The sequence below is a fragment of the Diabrotica virgifera genome, chromosome 10 (assembly GCF_917563875.1).
Source record: "Diabrotica virgifera virgifera chromosome 10, PGI_DIABVI_V3a".
NCBI lineage: Eukaryota > Metazoa > Arthropoda > Insecta > Coleoptera > Chrysomelidae > Diabrotica > Diabrotica virgifera.
The window spans coordinates 141,703,583-141,726,591 of NC_065452.1; the positions used below are offsets into that span (position 1 = coordinate 141,703,583).

The following is a 23,009-nucleotide window of genomic DNA, read 5'->3' on the forward strand; positions in this document are numbered from 1 at the left end:
CAAAAAAGGCTTGTATTTTGCTAATCTCTCTGCTCTATGTGTCTAGACGAAGCAACAAAGCACTAAAAAGCCCAAAACCTAGGAATGTTGTGCAGTAAGATGAATCGTCATGTAACATTTTGCATTCGATTCGAGAGAGTGTCAGGCAATTTTGTGAACTAAATTGATCTCCGGCAAAAAAATTTGTGCGTGAGAAAATGCATTCTCAAAGTGCATCTCGAAGAGATAGAAAATGAAAAATTTAGAACTTAGGAAATATTGACGGAAATGAGTTCAGGTTTTATATTTGGGGATTTTGGAGGTCAGTGAACACAAATTTCATGACGGCGATGGTTTCCTGGGTACCTCGTGTCCAGGACGGAGATCGTCGCCTGGGACGATCGAATAATTCGCGAGACGAAGATTGGATCGAAAAACTGAAAAATACACGTTCAATATTTTTCAAAAATCTATCGAATGACACTAAAGACGAACCTCCCAATCCACCCCCTGGAGGTGGGGTGGGGGTAACTTTAAAATCTTAAATGGAAACCCCCATTTGTTATTACAGATTTGGATTTCTTACTTAAAAATAAGCAACTTTTATTCAAGACATTTTTTCGAATTATGGATAGATGGCGCTATAATCGGAAAAATCGATTTATCGTGATACCATAGGTAAATTAATTATACAAACGGTCTAATATCTCGAGGAATTCACTTCCAATTGAAAGACCAAAAAATACGTATTTAATATTTTTCAAGAACCTATCGAATAACATCAAACTTAACTTTAAAATCTTAAATAGGAATCCACATGTTTTATTGCAGATTTGGAGTCCCCATGAAAAAATAAGTAACATTTATTTGAAACATTTTTAGAATTATTGTTGATAGATGGCGCTAGTAAATAGTGTTTTTCCAATTATAGCACCATCTATCCATAATTCGAAAAAATGTCTCGAATAAAAGTTATTTATTTTTACGTAAGGAATCCAAATCTGCAATAAAAAATGGGGGCTCCTATTTAAGATTTTAAAGTTTCCCCCACCCCACCTCCAGGGGGCGGAGTGGAGGGTCGTGTTTTATGTTATTTGATAGTTTCTTAAAAAATATTAAACACGTATTTTTTGGTTTTTTATTTGGAAGTGTACTTCTCGAGATATACAGTGTGTCTGCGTAACTTGGAACCATATGGGAAACTTTTTTAATATCAATTTTACGAAAAAAAGTTATTCTTCATAAAGTGCTCTGCATAGTCAAAAACCCAAGATGCAATCATCAGTTATCAAATTTTATCAATAATATACGAGGTATGTCCAAAAATATGCATTTCGCTCAAGAGTAAAGTGCTTTTATATTTCACAATATCGAAAATTGTTATTAGGAAAAGTTGTTTGTAATTAAAAATTATGTTGTAATATGCATTTACGTTCTTCTAATTGAAAAAAAAAATTGAAAATGTTCCTCAAATTACGGACACCCAACATCATTTTTATTTAAGATAACTCCGTTATTATAATTTTGCGAAAAAAAGTTATTCTTTATAAAAATGTCTGAGTAGTCAAAAAACTAAAATGCAATCATAATATATCAATTTTTGTCAATTTTATACGAGGTATGTCAAAAATATGAATTTCGCTCAAGAGTAAAATACCTATAAAGTCCACAATATTTCAACCAGAAGGATGCAATTGCATATTGAAACATAGTTTTTAATTCTGAACAACTTTTTATAATAACAAATTTCAATATTGTGAAAAGTAAAGATACTTTACTCTTCAGCGAAATCCATATTTTTTGACATACCTCGTACAAAATTCAATATGTTATAATTGTATCTTAGTTGTTAGACTATGCAGAACTTTTTATAAAGAATAACTTTTTTCGTAAAATTAATAATAACGGAGCTGTCATAAATAAAAATGATGTTGGATGTCCGTGATTTGAGAAAAATTTACAATTTTTTTTTTCAATTAGAAGAGTGTAAATGCAGATTATAACAATTTTTAATTACAAACAACTTTTCTCAATGACAATTTTCGATATTGTGAAATATAAAGGCAGTTTACTCTTGAGCGAAATTCATATTTCTGGACATACCTCGTATATTATTGATAAAATTTGATATCTGATGATTGCATCTTAGGTTTTAGACTATGCAGAGAACTTTATAAAGAATGACTTTTTTTCGTAAAATTGATATTAAAAAAGTTTCCCATATTGTTCCAAGTTACGCAGACACACTGTATACCTTTTCTGTAATTTACCTATGGTATCACGAAGAAATCGTTTTTTCCGTTTATAGCGCCATCTATCAACAATTCGAAAAATGTGTCGAATAAGAGTTGCTTACTTTTACGTAAGCAATCCAAATCTGCAATAACAAATGGGGTTTCTCTTTAGATTTTAAAGTTACCCCCTCCCCACCTTCAGGGGGTGGAGGGGGTCGTGTTTAGTGTCATTCGGTAGATTTTTGAAAAATATTGAACACGTATTATTCAATTTTTCGATCCAATCTTAATTTCGCGAATTATTCAATTGTCCCAGGCGACGAGTTCCACCCTGGGCACCAGGTACCTCGGAGACCATCGCTGTCATGAAATTCGTATTCAGTGACCTCCAAAACCCCCAAGTATAAAAATTAAACTTATTTCCGTCAATATTTCCTGAGTCCTAAATTTTTTATTTTCCATCTCTTCGAGATACCACGACAAATTCATAATATGTACGGACAGCAAAAGTGCAGTAGATAAACTTAAAAATGTTAAAATAAATAGATCAGTTAATCATATTGAAGCAAAAATCCTGTATTTACATAATGAGATACACATCAAGAATACAGTCGTCATATATCTATGGGTAAAGGGACACCCAGGTATAACATGTAATGAAATGGTGGATGCCTTAGCAAAAACGGCCCCAACATCAGGAAAAGAACTAAATCTTAAACTACCCCCGCCCGATTTATTCTTAAATCAAAGAAACAAAATAAATGAGATGTGGCATAACCTATACAGTGCATCAACAACCGGAACAAACTTTTGTAAACACCAGCCAAGAATCCCCAGAAAACCATGGTTTCACAAAATACCAAACAGAAACTTTGTCGCCACAATAAATCGAATACGTGCTAACCATGCACTAACACCTTATTATAAGCACAAAATGAAAATTACAGACGATCCACTTTGTAGTTGTGGTAAAATGGGTACATTGGTACATGTTTTACTTGAATGTCCAATAAATATTGTAAACATTAACAAACTATATAAAAACTTAATTCACTACAAGATAAACCTTCCAATAGACCTAAATTGTATTATTTTTTCAGGAAATAATGATATACTTTATGTACTTCATCAACACATCATAAATTGTAAACTAAAATTGTAAAATTACTAACCAATTTTGTAAGCAATTCTGCGAAAGAAACTAAATGTAAAGCATTATTATAGGGAAAAAAATGGTGATTACAAAAAAAAATTAATAAACCAATTAAAATAAAAAAATATAAAAAACAAAAATAAAGAAATAAATAAAATAAAAAAAAGAAATAAAAAAACACACACAAAGAGGGCTGAAACCTCCGGGGTGTTGAACCAGATTGATACCCTAGCGCTGTGAAGAAAAAAAAAAGAAATTAAACACCTTACTAATGCTACATATTACTAATAGTCCAGGGTAATAAGGTTTTTTCCATGACACTCGAGCAGCCAGGGTACTGAAGCGTTTTTTCGACAGGTAATGCCTATGAGAACAAATTGTGACTATTTCCTGCGTAGGATCTGGCGGCCATTTTTATTTATAAACAATTTAATGTCCGATTTTTTTCAAATCAATGGAAAACAGTGCACCTTCTGGTTACATTGGAACAAAAATCTTCGAGAGCATAGAAAAACCTTTAAAATGACGTATTACAAAGGTTGATACACTTACTTATTGTTAATATAATTGAGGAAAAAAGTCTAAATTTCAAAAAAAATTAATTTTGCAATAACTATTGTAAAAATTGGTGTACAACTTTGAAATTTTTGTCAAATAGGGTTAATTAGTGCTTAACACGTGACAAAAATTTCAAAGCGATTCATTTAATTGTTTATATTTTATTCAAATTGTTTATCCCAGAGAGCTTTTTTTTGCAATAACATAAGTCAGAAAAACAGAATGTTAGAACCACTCTGCAGGTGTAAAATGTAAGAGCATAAGCTAAACTTTCAAACCTGTTTAAAAAATGTTAATAAAGAGTGCATTTATTAGTAATAAATAATTATGAAAAAGTCCCGTTAATTTTTCCTTATAAACAATTTGAATAACTTTCTTGTTATGGCCGGTACAAACATTTTTTTGCACATTTGCACAAAAGATGGCATTTTTATACGAACTTAGGAAAAAATAAGTTAGGCTAGGTCAATTAGGGCCAACATTTTTTTTAAAATCCACAGCTAATTTGTTTATTATAAATAAGAATCGAAAATAGCGCTCTTCCTCTTTTAAAGACACGTAGTATTCAGAAAAAATTTTGGATTTATTTGCTCTTTAAGGGAGTCGTCAATAAAGCTTCAAAAATGAAGTAGAAGCATAAAATCCGTGCGACCTAAAATTGAAATATCAACTTCAAAATCCTACAATTTTTTGTAACTTGGGAACCAACCAATGGATTTTAATGTTTTTTTTTTAATTTGTATGTACCTTTAGCGTACTTTACAAATATGGAGTCTGTTGATTTATAAATTATTTAATAAACAATTTAATTTGTTTAAAATAATTTTTTTTCAAAAAATTTTTTTTTACCGTATTTTAGGTGAACAACTACAATGTTATGTATGTAATAATTGATAAAAAATTGTAATAAATATATTATTACTACACTCACCGGCACAAAATTCGGCCACCCAAAATTTTTGATTAAGTTTAATAGTTTATAACTGTTTTATTTGTGCTCCGATTTTTAAGATTTTTGCACCAATTTGTAGATACATATATTGATATCGTTTCGTATTTTTTCGGTAACAAAAAAAAAATTGCTGGCGTGGCATTATACAGGGGTGAATGGAAGCGTTGTATTTTCTACAAACTTTAAAAAATTCTGTGGAAAAACGGAAGGGCTCATTTTGTGTCATAGTCCTATCATATTATCCCAGAGACATCACTAAAATTTTGTTTTTTGAATTATCCGAATATCTCTTTTCGTGTAAGAGCTGTATCATTTTTTGTAAGTAAAACACTGATTGACTCATAAAATAAAGGTTGGATTGATAAGATTAGAATGGCCCGCATGCAGCCCAGATCTCAATCCTGTTAAGCATTTATGGGATGAATTAAAAAGAGCTATTCGCCGTTATCCCAGGCCTCCAGAAAATTTGGTACAGTTATGGCCTTGGTAGAGGAATATCGGACTATTCCCCAGGTAATATTATTTTTTATTCATATAAATATAAAATCTAAGACATAAAAATGATTTGATAAACAATGAATCACAAAATTCAAATTACTGCAACTGAAAGCAAACTTATAGAGTAAAAGTCACACTTTTATAGAAATTTTTCTTTTATTATATAATAATATATACAGAGAGGGGCTAAATTATGGAATAAATTCATTTTCTCTAAAATCGACGACTTTGAAGAAAAATTCCGAAACAAGTCGATTTTTATTTTTAAATTACAATTTTTTTGGCATATTATATCTTATGCTAGTGTCGTCATCCATCTGAGAATAGGAATAGGGGTCATGTGGCACCTTATTTGAAAGGGTGTTCAATTGTCTATTCAGTAATATAAACAATTATATCCTTATTTATACAGGGTGACCAAAATAATAATTTTTGAATTAAATTAATTGACGCCAAAAAGAAGAATGTATGTAATTTATTTAACTCAAAATACATTGTACTGCTGCCAGTAAATAAAAAAAATTATTTCACAAATAAACATTTCTTTTCGCCTAAATTAAATCACAGACAACCTCTTTGCAGTTTTAACATTTAATTGGAGCGAAAATCAATGTTTATTTGCCAAATAAAGATTTTTTTCAATTTTCTGACAGCGATAGAAAGTATTTTGAGATAAATAAACTGTATACATTCTTCTTTTTTCGTCAATTAGTTTAATTCAAAAATTATTTTTTTGGCTACCCTGTATAAATAATGATATTAATGTTTATATTACTGAATAGAGAATTGAACACCCTTTCAAATGGGGTGTCACACAACCCCTATTCCTATTTAAAAAAATCATAGATTACGTCATCACGCTCTGGTGGATGACGTCACTAATATGAAATATATGCCAAAACATTGTAATTTAAAAATAGAAATCGACCTGTTTCGGGATTTCTCCACAATTCTCCATTTTAGAGAAAATTAATTTTTTCCATAATTTAGCCCCTCCCTGTATATATTATATATACTCATAACAATTTTTTATCAATTATTATATACATAACATTACTTGGTAGTTGTGCACCTAAAACACGGTAAAAAATTAAATAAATTGTTTTTTTTTTGTTTAAATAAATTAAATTGGTTATTATAATTTATGAATCAACTGACAATACTTGTAAAGTACGCTAAAAGTACATACAAGTTAAAAAAAACATTAAAATCCATTGGTTGGTTCCCAAGATACAAAAAACTGTACGATTTTGAAGTTAATATTTCAATTTTAGGTCGCATGGATTTACATACTTCATTTCTAAAGCTTTATTGACGACTTCCTTGAAGAGCAAATAGAGCCAAAATTTTTTTATGAATACTTCGTGTCTTTAAAAGTGAAAAAGCGCTATTTTCGATCCTTATTTATTATGAACAAATTGGCTGTAAATTAAAAAAAAATGTTGCTAACTTTGGCCCTAATTGACCTAGGCTTAATTTTTTTTAAAGTTCGTGTAAAAATACCATCTTGTAGAATATGTAAAAAAATGTTTGTGCCGGCCATAACAAAAAAGCTATTCAAATTGTTTATATGGAAAAATTGACGAGACTTTTGCATAATTATTTATTACTAATAAATGCACTTTTTATTAACTTTTTTTAAACAAGTTTGAAAGTTTAGCTTATGATCTTTTATTTGACACCTGCGGAATGGTTCTAACATTCTGTTTTTCTGACTTATTTTATTGCAAAAAAAAGCTCTCTGGGATAAACAATTTGAATAAAATATAAACAATTGAATAAATCGCTTTGAAATTTTTGTCACATATTACGCACTACAGAACCCTCATTTGACAAAAATTTCAAAGCTGTACACTAATTTTTACAATAGTTATTGCAAAATTAATTTTTTTTGCAATTTAGACCTCTTTTCTCAATTATATTAACAATAAATAAGTATATCAATCTGTGTAGTACGTCATTTTAAAGCTTTTTCCATGCTCACGAAGATGTTTGTACTAATGTAACCACAAGGTACACTGTTTTCCATTGATTTGAGAAAAAACGGAAAAAATGCCGTTTTTCGACATTAAATTGTTTATAAATAAAAATGGCCGCCAGATCCTACGCAGGAAATAGTTACAATTTGTTCTCATAGGTATTACCTGTCGAAAAAACGCTTCAGTACCCTGGCTGCTCGAGTGTCACGAACAGGGTATATTTTTGCCTTATTACCCTGGCCTATAACAAAACAAATGAATACATCATGCTCAAGTTTGATACTATGAAACAATTTACACAAATTAATTATTCAATCTAACATAGTCTGGCTAATTGGTTCTCACCAAAGCCATAAATTCCACAAAAAAAAATGTCTTCGAGATGCACTTTCTCATGCACAAAAATTTTTGCCAAAGATCAATTTAGTTCACAAAATTGCCTGGCACTCTCTCGAATCGAATGCAAAAAGTTGCATGACGATTCATCTTACTGTACAAAATTCGTAGGTTTAATGCTGGTTGCCTAGTCTAGTATGTGAAATTTTAAAATCTTACGGTATTTCCTTCACAGTTCTGATGAAGATGTCATCGAAGAAGAAAACGACCTGGACGATAAAACTCAGACAGAATCTGCGGAAACATTACCATTGTCAAGATCGATGGAAAGGATTAGCTCAGATGACCTCTCCCAATTCTGTGCAGGACCTTGTACTGACATTACCCCAGAGAATATCTCTGAAGAACACAAACAGACGGAACCGATATTAAATTTGGCAACGTCAAGATTGAGGAAAAGTAAGAGCTCCGATGATCTCAATCAATTATTTAAAACTTCTCTCGAAGAGAGTATTATAGGTATATTATCAACATTAAATCTGTACGTTTCTTGAAACTCTTTTCTTTCTTGTCTTTTGTCATTTTTTTTATTTCTTTCCAATGTGCTTTCTTTCCGTAATCTTTTTTATCACTCATATCTTTTAAATCTGTAGATTTTTCACTTCCTATATATATACAGGGTGTTCAAAACCTCATGGTTTCTTTTATTTATGGGGTAAAATTATTTTCGACTATACAGGGTCAGTCGGAACAACATCATGAACCCAAATTGTGTCTTTTAAATGGAACACCCTAAATATTGAATCATTTTTGTATATCAATATATTTTTTAAAATTACGAAGAGTTTGTGTAAGGTTTTGTAGGTCTAAAGTTAATAATTTTCGAAATGTTTACACTTTTATTGAAAAGAAAACGGTAATATTTAAAGGGATGCGGATTAGGTTTCCAAGGTAATAAGAATGTAAATGACATGCCATTGTGATTTGCAAAAAAAATTAATATCTTTGACATATAGATTTTTCATATAGGTACCTACAGTGTATGAGAAAATTTTGTATTTGAAAGTAGTGATCATACCTACTGTACAGGGTGATTGATTAGTAAAGCTCAATAGATCCGCTATAGTAATAGATAGCAATAAAAGTTAATAACGAAAATTTTAGCCAGTTTTGAGCTTCACATTACAAAATTAGTTAGAATGTTACAGGGTGTTCGATAACACAGTGGCAGACCAAACTTATGTTTTTTTAAATGAAACACCCTATATTTTATTTCATATTTGAATTCCTGTTAACTTCTCCATCACAAAAATACAAAGGTTTGTTATGTTATACAGGGTATTTACAAAGTTATAACCAATTTTGTATGAAAATCGTAACAAGTTCAACTCCATGTATAAATAAAAATAAGCACAACAGCAATGGTTTATTTATGCCATATTTTTTTATTTATTGTTAAAATCTTCAAGAATTATTGACATTTTAATTTTCTTTATTTCAAATACAGGGTGAGTCAAAACGCAAGTACATTATTTTCTCAGTAATTTTAAATGAAACACCCTGTATTTTATATCACTATTGAAAAGTACCATTACCGTACTTTAATTTTTATACAACATTCCCTATGTCCAAATTTATTAGATTTCGAGATATTTTCATTTTTCCGAGCAAATTATTTTAGGTGTCTAAATTTATTTAAATTTTAAGTAAGCTATGACTGAATTGACAATTGGCGATTACTGATTATCAATCCGGTAATCAATGTAACAATGTAGCAAATAAAGAAATAAAAATAATTTATTAGTAATACATTTTACAAAAAAACACAACCACAACATGCAACATTTTTGAAACAATTAAAAACTACTTTTTTTATGTAAATGCAACAAATAAAGAAAGAAAATTAGTAATAAATTTTACAAAAAAAACACACAAACACAAAATACAATATTTTGTGAAGACAATTAAACACTACTTTTGTATGTAAATGTAACAATGTCACAAATAAAGAACAAAAAATAATTTATCAGTAATACATTTTGCAAAAAACATGTTTGAAAAAATTAGAAGCTACTTTTAATAAAATATTTTGAATATTTAATTACATAAGGTGTTCAAAATTACCTCCTAACACATTTAAAAACGATCATTGAATGAGCTACTTACTCTAGCATTTGTAAAATACACATCGAAATACACTCTGTATTCTATTTTTCATCTCATCCCTTGTTGTTGGAGGTATTTTATAAACTTCATTATTAACGTAACCCCAAAAAAGTTAGTCCAGTTTATTAAATTCTGGTGATTTAGGTAGCCACGCTACTGGTCCATTGAAAAATGAAAATATCTCGAAAACTAATAAATTTAGACATAGGGAATGTTATCTAAACTTTAAAGTACGGTCATTTCAATAGTGATATAAAATACAGGGTGTTCCATTTAAAATTACTGAGAAAATAATGTACTTGCGTTTTGACTCACTCTGTATTTGATATAAAGAAAATTAGCAATATCAATCATTCTTGAAAATTTTGACAATACGTAAAAAAATATGGCATTAATAAACCATTGCTGTTTTGCTTATTTTTATTTATACAGGGAGTTGAACTTGTTACGATTTTCATATAAAATTGGTTATAACTTTGTAAATACCCTGTATAACAAACAAACCTTTATATTTTTGTGATGGAGAAGTTACCAGGATTTCGAATTTAAAATAATATATAGGGTGTTCCATTTAAAAAAACAGAAGTTTGGTCTGCCACTGTGTTATCGAATACCCTGTAACATTCTAACTAATTTTGTAATGTGGACCTCAAAGGTGGCTAAAATTTTTGTTATTAACTTTTATTGCTATCTATTACTATAGCGGATCTATTGAGCTTTACTCCACTAATCAATCACCCTGTATATTGTATGACTTGATGTCAAAGATATTAAATGATTTAAAAATGACACTACACTAGAAAAACTTTGACATATCACTTCATTTTTATTACCTTGAAAACCTATCCAGGAAATTATTTCGAAACCTATTTCGAAAATTATCAACTTTAGACATATAAAACCTTATAAAAACTCTTCATATTATTTAGACTGACCATGTATAATCGAAAATAATTTTAAATTATAGACGTATTTGATACACATATAGACATTTATAGCTAGTGGTCTCTGAACAGTTTTGTTATAAACATTTTTTAAGAAAACCAGAGGTTTAGCACACCCTGTATAGATACTATATGATTTTGCATGGTAGCAAATGTCCTAATGCAGCTTTTTGTAGGGTATTATACAGATGTACACCTCTTTTTTCTAGGAGGCCCATCTGAACAATACTAATAGTTGATTTTAGGATTTTATAATAGTCTAGACTCAGGGGTGGGCAAAGTGCGGCCCTCGGGACGCATGCGGCCCTTTATACATTTTTTTGCGGCCCGCGGAAAAAAAGTGAATTATTTTCATTTAAAGTTTTTTTTTTAATTATTGCTAATATTAATAAATAAATATAGATATTGCAGCTATTAATTAACACTTTCGCAGCGGGTAATTTTTCCGCAAATTTTCAACATAACGCGGGCAATTATTTGGGTTTCCGGCAGAGTTTTGTCGGCTGCTTGAATGATATCCACGAAATTTCAACAAATGGAAACAATATTTTTGAAGTAGTCTGGAACTGTTTGGAAAATTTTAAATTAACGCTGTAACCACCTAGTAAGTGTAACAACTGACGGAGCACCAAATTTAAGAGGAGCAAATATTGTAATGTTGAGAAAACTTAAAGATTACGTCCATGAACAATTTTCAGAATATCAGTTATTATTTTTCACTGCTTAATCCATGAGCAGGTATTGTGCAAAAATGTTTTGCAAGTAGTCAACGCCAACGTCATTTCAATTATAACTAATATTGTTAATTATTCGTTTAATAGGATTAAATCATCGTGCATATTTTTATATTATTCAATTCTTTCAAAGAAAACAAAAACAATGAAGGGAATATAAGATTTTTCAAATTTATAACTTTGTTTATTTTGATTTAAATGAAGCGTGTTGCATATTACCTATCTATGATGCGTGTTTGCATCTATTTAAGCACGGAATTTCCCTTCAAATATTGAAGTAACTAATAACAATGTGAAAATACAATTTACTATTTTATTTGGGAATAAACCACAATTTAAGTTTGAAATTAAATTTATTTGACGTTTCCATTTCCACTTCCGAAATCGTTATCAAAATACAAAATATTAATAAATTAAACTAATTAAATAAATGCTTAATTTATTAATGTTTTTTATTTTGATAACGATTTCCGAAGTGGAAATGGAAACGTCAAATAAATTTAATTTCAAACTTATACTGTGGCTTATTCTCAAATAAAATAGTAAATTGCATAAGATGGCACAAGTAAATAGCTTCAAAACAATATTAGGGAAAAAAGAAATAGGTTCATATATGAAATAAAAATAAATAAATATATAGATACACGTATATTTGAGGGAAATACCATGCTTAATTAAGTGCGAATGCTGTTTAGGGGGAGGGGTACGGTTTGAAAATTTTAAAATTTTTGATTTTTTATTATTTTAAATGAAAGTACATAACTATATTTATTTTAAACTTTATTTTAAATGAAAGTACATAAATAAATAAATAAATAAACTTGAAGAATACTCTCTAAAATTTTCATCTTGACCAGCGTAAAATTACCGGAAGTAAAGCATGTTTATTATCCCTACCTTCGACTCGATTTGCAGTAGCTTGAGCGTAGTGAGAAACGTTCAACAGCTGTTCCCGTCTCTTTTGTAAATTACTCTGCGATTCAAAAACATATTCCGGCGTGCATCACTTTACGATTTGACAGACAAAAAACAAATTGAAATAAAAGTTGTCAAACCAAACGCGTTTTTCTAAAAACTGTTTTTTTCAAAGGCGGTGTACATTGTAACTCTAAAACTACCTACTTGACGGATCCACCTGAAATTGTTCATAGATTTTTTTTAACATTTCGTGAGGTAGCTCTGTCGAGATATGTTTTGGTTAACAATAAAAAATATGTTGATTTTCACCCTTTTTTTACAAAAATTTCGTTATTTTGACTTGTATGTTGAGTGATCAAAAACTCAAAAATCGTTAAAACTAAAAAACTCAACAGCGTTACCTCGAGAAACTCATAAGCTAATAAAATATTTTCGAATTTTTTGTTTCATATGATCCATTGACGAGTTCTACTGCAAAATCCATTTTTTTATCTGCCTGTAAAAATTTGCCACCGTTGGCTTATTTTTCAATATTTGGTCTTGAATTTTTTTTGAATAATCTTTGAATTGTACTGAATATGTTTATTTAATTTAAAAATAAAATAATTCTACCATTAATTTCAAACAAAATTCAAGAAAAGGTGATTGAAATGTTGATTTCAAACCATGCCCCCTCCTTAAACAAAATTAGTAAAAAGTTAAAAATTCGAACATGTTAAGGTAACAAATATTGCGGCCCTCGGTAATAGACCAAAAATATTTTGTGGCCCTTACTAAAAAAAGTTTGCCCACCCCTGGTCTAGACCAGCGGTTCTCAACCTTTTTTAGTTATGTACAGTATAACAGAGTTAACAAAAACCCTCAATGTCACTTGCACCGCATAAACTCACGTCTGTCGTCTCTTCTCCTCACGGTTGCAGATAACTCGGTGTTTTTTATACCACCTACAGTTCCTTTTATTATTTTTGGTAACACCTATATTTTTAGATTGTATTATCAAGACTTACCAAGTACTACTATTTTAATTTTTTCTTGTGTTTTGTGTACCACCGCAAATAATGATATGTACCACCAGTGGTACATGTACCACAGATTGAGAACCGCTGACTCTAGACACTTTTCCTTCTTCTTCTTTCTCAGCTTTTCCCTTTTCGAGGGTCGCTGATCCTTACTCTTATTCACCATTCGTTTCTGTTCATCGTATCTTTTTCACCTAAACCTTCCTCTCTCAAGTCCCCTGCCACACAGTTCTTAATACAGTGGAACCTCGATTATCCGTCTCTCCATTAACCGTCACCTCTGTTAACCGTCAGGGTCCGTAAGTTGTATTGACTACATAAGAAAAAATATTTAGTCAACAATTCAGTTTGTTTTTGAGCATTGCGATAAGCCAAACGAAATTCTCTGAAATATACCGTATGTACTATATGCTACCACAGCATTTGTTTTTGTAAACGATTTTTGTTTTTATTTACGTGGCAACAGAGGTGAACAAAACAGATTCAGGAACTGAATTTGATGGTGGCGATGTCGATGAATCTATTGCAACTAACAAAGATTTGCGCAGAAAAGCTGCATTGCACATGCAACAATTCATCGAGTGGTACTCTCGACAAGAAGAAACCAATAAAGTAGATTGCATGATCTTTGATCTTACGCCGATTAAGAAATTCAGCCGTTGCAAGTTGCAAGATGTGAAGCAACAGTAAAACCTACACTTATTTCAGAATAAGTTAAACAAATTTGATTCGATTGTACTAACATAGATACCTCTTATATTGTCAACCAAAACATACAAATAAAATTTGAGGGTTGTACTATGTATTTTTATTTTTTTTTAATATTCTGTTAACCGTCTTTTCGATTATCCGTCATACCCTTGGTCCGGTGCCCTGACGGATAATCGAGGTTCCACTGTATTATGTCTTTATCCTTGGATACTATTATGTCTTTATCCTTGCAAAAGTTGGCAACACTACACAGAATGACGACATAAAAAAATGTACTGGGGAAGTTCGCCATAGCCCAGAGAAACGAAAGAGGAGACCGTTTAATCGAGTTTGCTATCACAAACAATTGAAGGGCCAAGAGGAAGAAGGTGTTATGTAACATTTTTTAAAAAACTTAGTTTTGTCATGCAAAAATGTTTTAAGTAAGTATTTATCATAAATCTTTATTGCTTTAACTCTATCTAGCATATTAACAGCAATACACAAACGCATAAGGTGTTAAGTGCAGTAAAATTATTAATATATCCTGAAATAAGGAGTCATGGGCACATAACGCCTTCTTCCATTCATAAGCTACGTAGTTTATTATACATTGCAAATGCAACACTGTTTCCTCCTTCCGTCACCTGATGTCTCGGGGTCATAATAAACGTTAAGTACAACAGAACTATTCTCGTCATTCCTCTAACTCTAGTGAATTCAGTCGACTGTCGATGAGTAACTTTTAACATAATTTCTCTCGCTTAGAAGGAATTATTTAGTTGCTAAATAAATATTTATATTACAAACATATTGGCGAGCTATTTATCGTTTTAACAAAAATATGTCTCAACGTGGAAAAAGGTTGGTTGAAAAGGCGCAAGCACAATATGCTGATTTAAATTATTATTGTTTAAATACCAGTAATGGCAATGAAATAGAAGGTACGTATTTTTTAAATTATTATAAATTAAATTATTGTAAATAAGTAAGAGTGATCATTGTAGATAACGAAATTTAATTTTTAGTTGACACTCGCCACATATTACCTGATAAAGAACAGGTTTCAGATTTACCAATGACACATATGTATGGAACAAGTGGCAGTGAATATGTTTCCTGTAAAGGAGTGCCAAAAGGGGTGGAAATGGAGCCAAAATCCATAAATGAAGAAGATAGAGATTTGATTTCTTCAAATATTAATATTGAAAATAAGATGGAAGGTAATTATTTTTTAATTGTGTGGAAGCATGAATTGTTCAAGTTTAAATACTTTAAGTTCTAATACTGGTACTTTTTAGTTGACACTCAACAAATGTCTGATGATGATTGGGTTCTACATTCACCTGCGTCATGTTTATTTGAATCAAGTGGCAGTGAATATGTTCCAGGCGAAGAGGAATTCAGTGACGATGGTGACAGTGTAAAATTGGCAAGTATTGGAGTAAGTAGTCGGGAAAATACTGAACAGGGAGTGGGAAATCTTGAAGCAGAAGAGCATATTACAAACGTAAGCTTAGAAGAGGCCAGTTCAACGAATAATCTTCAGACATTATCTGTAGAGGCAACAAACACCGCTGAAAAGATAAACATTTTTAATGCTAGCATAACTACAAAAGGGACAAAAAGAATTAAAAGTTTTCCAATTAAAATAAAAACTAGCAAGCTTAGGGTAAGAAATCCCGATACATGGAAAAGAAGAAAGGCATTACTTGCTAGAGAATAAGGCAAAGCCTACACATCCAGCACAGGTAAAATTGTACCAGCAAAAATAGCCAGTTTAGAAAATCTGTGTACGGAAAAGTGCAGACTAAAATGCAGCAGTAAATTTAAGGATGAAGTACGAAAATCAATATTGAACAATTTTTATGCACTTGACATTAACGGAAAAAATGCTCTCTTATTTAAAAGTATTATTCCTAAACCAGTAGCACGTATCAGAAAAAATGCAATAAAATACAAATCTGTATCTTATCGATATACTGTTGTATCCAATAACGAAGAAATTTGTGTGTGCAAAAAAGCATTGTGTTCGTTATATCAAATAGGGATGAAAAAGTTGGATGTCATTAAAGGCAAGCTAGCCACTGGAACATCAGCTCCATCTCTCGAGAAACGTGGTCGACACTGTAATAGGCCAAACAAATTAAATGATCTTGTAAAACAGGAGATAATGAATCATATAACATGGACAGAGGATGTAGCAGGTAGAGGTAGTTCTGAAATTGGATGCTGCTTGTGGAATTTTATTCAGACATGTGATAATGTTAAATATAACAAAACATCTAGTAACATGGTCGGACTCTTGCGGTGGTCAAAATAAAAATTTTAATTTTATTATTTTGTATCAGTTAATGATATTTCGAGGTTATTTTGACAAAATAGATCATAAATTTCCTGAAGTCGGCCACACGTATTTGGACTCTGATCGCGATTTCGGAAGAATTGAAAAAGTGCTTAGAAGACATGGAACTATAGTTACACCGCAACAGTACCGGGAAATAATTAAATCTGCCATCGGTAAGAATTGTGTGGTTAATGATATGGAAACCTATTTTCGTGACCTTGATAAATTAGGTACTGAGCTTGATAAACAGAAAAAAAATTTACTTAATCAAAAGGTTCGCTTCAGAGATGGCATTAAGTGGATTCGAATCGATGAATTTGGAAGCTATCTATCTATATACTCCATTTCTTAAGGTTTCAATATTTAAGAATAAACCAAAGGTACCCACAGAAAAGATTCACTTTTCTAGAATTGTAGAGAAGACTGGAAATATATCAGACAAAAAAATTGCTGATATTGTTACTGAGTTGCCATATATTTCAGAAGAACATCGTGGATACTACGAACGTGTGATTCGTGAATACACATAGTTTCAAAAGTTATTCCCCTCGTATTCACGATGTTTACGCTTTTATAAATCCGTATCTTTATCATATATTTAATGGGCCTTTTTATAAAAAAATACCATTTTTGGTTTGACCTGGTTTTGCCAAGGTGTAAACATTTGAAAAATTTATTCTGGTGAAATTTTTGAAAACGCGATTAAACATGAATCGTACTTTAATTTCGGAGTTGGACCGTATAAGAATTATCGATTTAGTTGAAGAATGCCATTCACAGCGGTTAGTGGCGGAAAGAGTGGGTGTTTCTCAGAGTGATGTCTCACGGATATGGAATAGGTTCCTGGAGACAAACTCGATACGGAATAGAGCTCGGTCTGGTAGACCCCGAGTTACCAATGATCGACAGAATAGATATATCAGAATTTCCATCTGTAGAAATTCTTCTATGTCTGTACCAGTCCTCCAAAGAGAATTTAGGCATGCTACAGGAGTCAGAGTATCGTTGGCTACAATAAGAAGAAGAATTTTAGACTCAGGTTTGAGGAGTCGTCGACCAATAAGAGTTCCTCAGCTACAACCTAGACATGTTTTGGACCGCCTCCAGTGGGTTCAAGAATACATAGAGCTCCCCCAACTGTTTTGAAATTTTGTGCTTTTTTCAGACGAGACCAGAATCTGTTTAAATAGTAATAACCGGCGAATTCGTGTGTGGCTAGTTGTGCAGCTCTTTTTGGCTCTCGCCACACACAATTCGCCGGTTATCACTATTTAAACAGATTCTGGTCTCTTCTGAAAAAAGCACAAAATTCCAAAACAGTTGGGGGAGCTCTGTGTTCTTAAGGGGAGCTCTGTGTTCTTAAGCCCACTGGAGGCGGTCCAAAACATGTCTTGCTTGTTGCTGAGGAACTCTTATTGGTCGACGACTCTTCAAACCTGAGTCTAAAATTCTTCTTATTGTAGCCAACGATACTCTGACTCCTGTAGCATTCTTGAATTCTCTTTGGAGGGCTGGTAAAGACATAGAAGAATTTCTACGGATGGAAATTTTGATATATCTATTCTGTTGATTATTGGTAACTCGGGGTCTACCAGACCGAGCTCTATTCCGTATCGAGTTTGTCTCCAAAAACCAATTTCATATCCGGGAGACATCACTCTGAGAAACACTCACTATTTCCTCCACAAATCGCTGTGAATGGCCTTCTTCAACTAAATCGATAATTCTTATACGGTCCAAATCAGAAATTAAAGTATGATTCATTTTTAATCGAGTTTTCAAAAATTTCACAAAAATAAATTTTTCAAATGTTTACACCTTAGCAAAACCAGGTCAATTAAATGGGTAATCAAATAAAATAAAAAACCAAAAATGGTATATTTTTTATAAAAAGGACCCATTAAATATGTGATAAAGATACGGATTTATAAAAGCGTAAACATCGTGAATACGAGGGGTGATGCATATCTTTTGAAACTATGTGTATGAACAAAACATAAATGTTCCAATACCGCAAAAACATCAAAAAAAGTAGTAATATCTATTTAAAACATTTTTTATAACTTTCTACAATAATCTAAATCTGTTACTGATTTTATGAATAAATAAATGATTTTTTTGTAGTCACCTCTTTATTTCGGTAAATAATCTATTCCTTTTGGTACTTGGTAATAATAGAAGAAGATGTTATGTACATTTTTGTTAAAAAAGAAGGGGAAACTGATAGTATTAAAAGACCTAATATATACCAAAAAACTTATTACTTATGTCCTAACATAAACCCTATAATATAATAGTTCCAGTGTTTTTAATGTAAGAATGACAGCATCATTCACTAAAAGTGGATTATCTTGAAAATTAGTTTTTTTAACTTAACACCTTCTTCCACTTGGCCCTTCAATTATTCTATCATGAATACTCGATATAAACACCATGTACGTCAACTTTATACTTGGAAAAGTCCTGGAGATAGGCCTAGAAATCAAATAGATTACATCCTTACCAATATTCGCTGGAGATCGTCAATTCAAACAGTCAGATCATATCCAGGGGCGATATGCGGATCCGATCATACTCTCCTCGTAGCTAAAGTAAAGCTTAAACTTAAACAGTCTTATTAATAAACACGGACTAACGCCCGACTAACTTTAGTCCGAGGACTAAGTCAATACCATTCATTTTCCCTATTAATAAACAGCGACTAACGATGGACTAAGCTAAACCCTCTCTAGTCTCGGACTAAAGTCGTTAGATTAGAATGACAGGGTTCCAACTAACAAAATCGCATATTTCGAGTTATTAGTGTGAAAAGGTTCCAACTGATCTTGTTTATCTTTTGATCTGACAACAGCGCTGTCTAACAAGTTAATTCTGACTTATTACAATGCCAAGGTTCCATCTGTGAACATAAATAAAACAAAACTAGAATGACATGGTTTCAGGTGACACATGAAACCTTGTCACTCAACCAATAGTTAAGATTTGCATGTATTCGTTTGACAATGTTCCAACTGCAACAGCTGTTCATGTTCACTGTCTAGTATTGAGGTTATGTTTTTATTGTTGTTTATAACAATGACGGAACTAAATGAGTTGGGACGACTTATTACTGAGTTATTAAGTGAGGATGAAGAATTAGAGGACTCTGGTGATTCTTACTCCCCATCATCAGAAAGTTTAAGCGATTAAAATGAAGAAATTACTGACAGGTAAGCTAACCTATATTTTTTATCGTTGAAACCTTTACTTCGTGGAATCTAGTCATTTTTATGAAATCAAATTACAAATAACGTTAAAAATTCCATAATTTATTATTTAAATCCACATGTTTCAAAACATTAAAGTTTTATCGCTTTAGTTTAGTTTTTTTAAATAGCCTACTTTTCAAAAGTTCTATTGCACATAATCAATTTTTAAACTTCCATTTGGAGAGTAAATAGACTTATGGTATTTCAAATGATTCATTTGAGGTTTTTAAACTAGTATATAGTCATAGTCATACTATTTTAGCAGCTAATTCTAGTGGTATTTTGCAGGCGACCCAGAAATAAAGCCAAGAAGCGTGTTCCTGCAGATATTTCAACAACGGCAACCAAATCAAAACCAGCGTTGATGCCCATTGATCTCCCATCAACTTCAACCGCTGGCGCTCACTAAACTACTTCAAATGATGAGGTCCATCTGCCTATAAATCCGGTTGGGGAAGAATTTATTATTGATCAGGTAACAAACACTAAACCTCCTCCTGTTAAGAGAAGAAAAAGGGATGTTTCTTCTTGGAAAAGCCAGAAACGTTATATCAGCCATCAAAAAAGGGAATCTTATGTGAGTCGTAGAGGAGTTGTAGTGCCCGCTAAAGAAGTTAAAAGTTTGAAGGACTGTTTAAATGACTGTAAATTTAAATGTGGGGTATTTATTAGTGAAAATGAAAGACAAGCTTTGTTTAAGGCGTTTTATGGCATGAATCAAAATGGAAAACATCAATATATCTTGGGTACAACCACAAAACATCAGACAGAAAGACCTAAAGATAGGAACAGAGAATCATACAAAAAATTCACTTTTAATTACTTCTTTAATGTTGGTAACCAAAAGGTACAAGTCTGCAAAAATTTTACTTAGGAACACTAAGCATCTCACAAAAACCTGTCTATACGGTTCATAATAACAAAGATGAGGTCACCAATACACCCAAGCCGGATGGTAGGGTTAAAAGTGCCCAAAGTTCAAGACGCCTCAATGAAGAAATAAAAGAAACTGTGAGAAATCACATAAAATATTTTCCCAATGTTGAGTCTCATTACTGTAGGGCCACAACACAAAGAAAGTATCTGTATTTAAACCTCAATTTAGCTAAAATGTACAAACTTAACACAGAAAAGTGTAGGGAGGAAAATGTTGTGCCTGTTAAGCTAAGTATGTATCGACGTATTTCATCCTCTTAAGTATTAAAATTTCAGTTGGTCCCATTCTTCCAAGTTTCAGTTTTAGAATTCACACAATCCCTGCATTTGATCTCATTCAAAACCTCTTTTTTGGAAGAGAATGCAGTGACCGTAATCTTGAGGTTTGCTGTATCGGCGTCCACGAAAGGAAGAGTGACACAAAAAAGCAAGCAAAGAGAAGCCGAAGAAAACGCACCAATCTGGAAATTGATAAAACCCAAACACCTAGTGAACTCCAAGGCAACACTCTCAGCGGAAAAAATAAAGGATATCAAGTCAATGTTAAAGTTTATGCCCTTGCAAGACAAAGCGTTCTACACCACATTATTAAAACTGTGAAAATGTTGACATAGGTCAAAAACACTTACTGTACCTTTCTTTAAAATAAAGTCATAGTAATTGAAATTTATACCAGTGTAATTATTTCAGAATCCTACTAACTATACCTATGGATCAGACTAAATAAATCATTTACTTTGGTATGAGAAGGTTCCACCTACCACATAGACCCTTGTCACACATAAAATGTCAAGTTTAAAAAGTGACAAGGTTCCAACTGTAAACAAAAAAAATTGTAAATTTCTTACTAAGGAGCATTTTTTTCTTTTTTACCAGCCAAAACCTTTTTATGTATATAACTAAGAAGTGTGTACACAAAAATCAAACAATATATTAAAAACACTTGTGTGGTGTCAAGGTTAAACTTTGGGGACTGTTTTCTCAAAACTAGGTTGTGGTTAGTTGGAACCCTGTCATTCTAGCCTAACGAAGTTTAATCCGAGGTAATAGTAGGTTTAAACCGAGACTAACTTGACATTTTGTATTCATAACCTTACAAACTTGCTAAATGCATTATTTGCTTTTGCTTGATTGTGTAATAAATATATAATAACATTATTATGTTATTATTGATAATGGAGAGATATTATTTTATTAATGATTTAAGATAATAGACGAATTAAATGAGATTAAAATTAAAAATTAGATGATATTCCTCTTGTGAGTCACATCAAAATATACAAAATTATAAAATCTTTAGTTTAGAGGAATTAGAAGGTAAATTTAAAGTCAAATACCGATTTTCAAAAGGTACAGCAGTTAATATGAAATACAAAACAATAATACAATAATATAAAATATAAAACACCAGGTAGCACCTTCTCAGAACGAAGTCCAACAAAAATTAATTAAAATTTATGCAGAAATGGCACCGACCGAACAGCTGTTCGGTTTAGAGGAAAGAGAGGTTAAATCCTCTACATTTTCTTCTTTTTCGCAAAATTCTCTCCATTTCTCTTCTTTTTCGCAAGGGTTGCCAACATAAATTTGTTGTAACTAGGACTAAGGAAGGTTTAGTTAGTCCGAGCTTAGTCCGTGTTTATTAATAGGGAGTTTTTGTTGCTACGTAACGTACGCATCTCCGTATACGTAAAGCCACTAACGTGTCGTAGAGGATGAACGTTAAAATAGGTAGTTTTTGTGACTGCCTTAACGTAACGTAAAGCAAATCGTAAAGTAATTTTTAAATTCCGTTGACATTAAAAAAATAAAACAATGTTCACACAATATACAATTAATATACAAATGTAAAAAAAGATAAATGAATGATGAAATTGTATGGTTTTTATTGCTTCTATTTAAATATAAAAATATTATTTTTCCTTAGGTTAAAATTTTTTTATTTTTGTTTATACCTACTTTTTAGTTGTAAATTATTGTACCTACATCAGAATTCCAGTATAATGTAAATAGTTTGTTCATATTTATTTGAAAATTTTACAGAAATTAGGTCATTTATTTATCAAGTTATTAATTGTGGTGATCACAGTATTTCTTAAATTAATACAAGATTTGTTTGTTTTGCTTTATTAATAGACAACTTGAAAACAATAAAATTTTAAATCTATTATGAAGTTCCAATTTCCAATTACAAACACAGAATAATTTTACTCAATTAGACTAAACCAATTACCAATATAACCTTAAATATTTATAAACGGGTAGTACGCTGATGAAATGTTCATGTTCATTTGGTAGCCATTGGTAGGTAATCGCCA

The 23,009-nt window shown here is 31.4% G+C and overlaps 1 protein-coding gene across 2 annotated transcripts in view; it reads left to right on the forward strand.

The window, feature by feature from the left end:
- The window catches only part of LOC126893237 (protein phosphatase 1 regulatory subunit 37-like), a 115,064-nt gene that overhangs the window by 39,280 nt on the left and 52,775 nt on the right, over positions 1 to 23,009 (forward strand). The window contains exon 4 of one of the 2 annotated variants that reach the window (XM_050663219.1): positions 7,925 to 8,208. In XM_050663219.1, coding sequence (XP_050519176.1) covers positions 7,925 to 8,208 — 284 coding nt within the window. The remainder of the gene's footprint in view (positions 1 to 7,924; positions 8,209 to 23,009) is intronic. The other variant, XM_050663220.1, reaches the window with a different exon arrangement.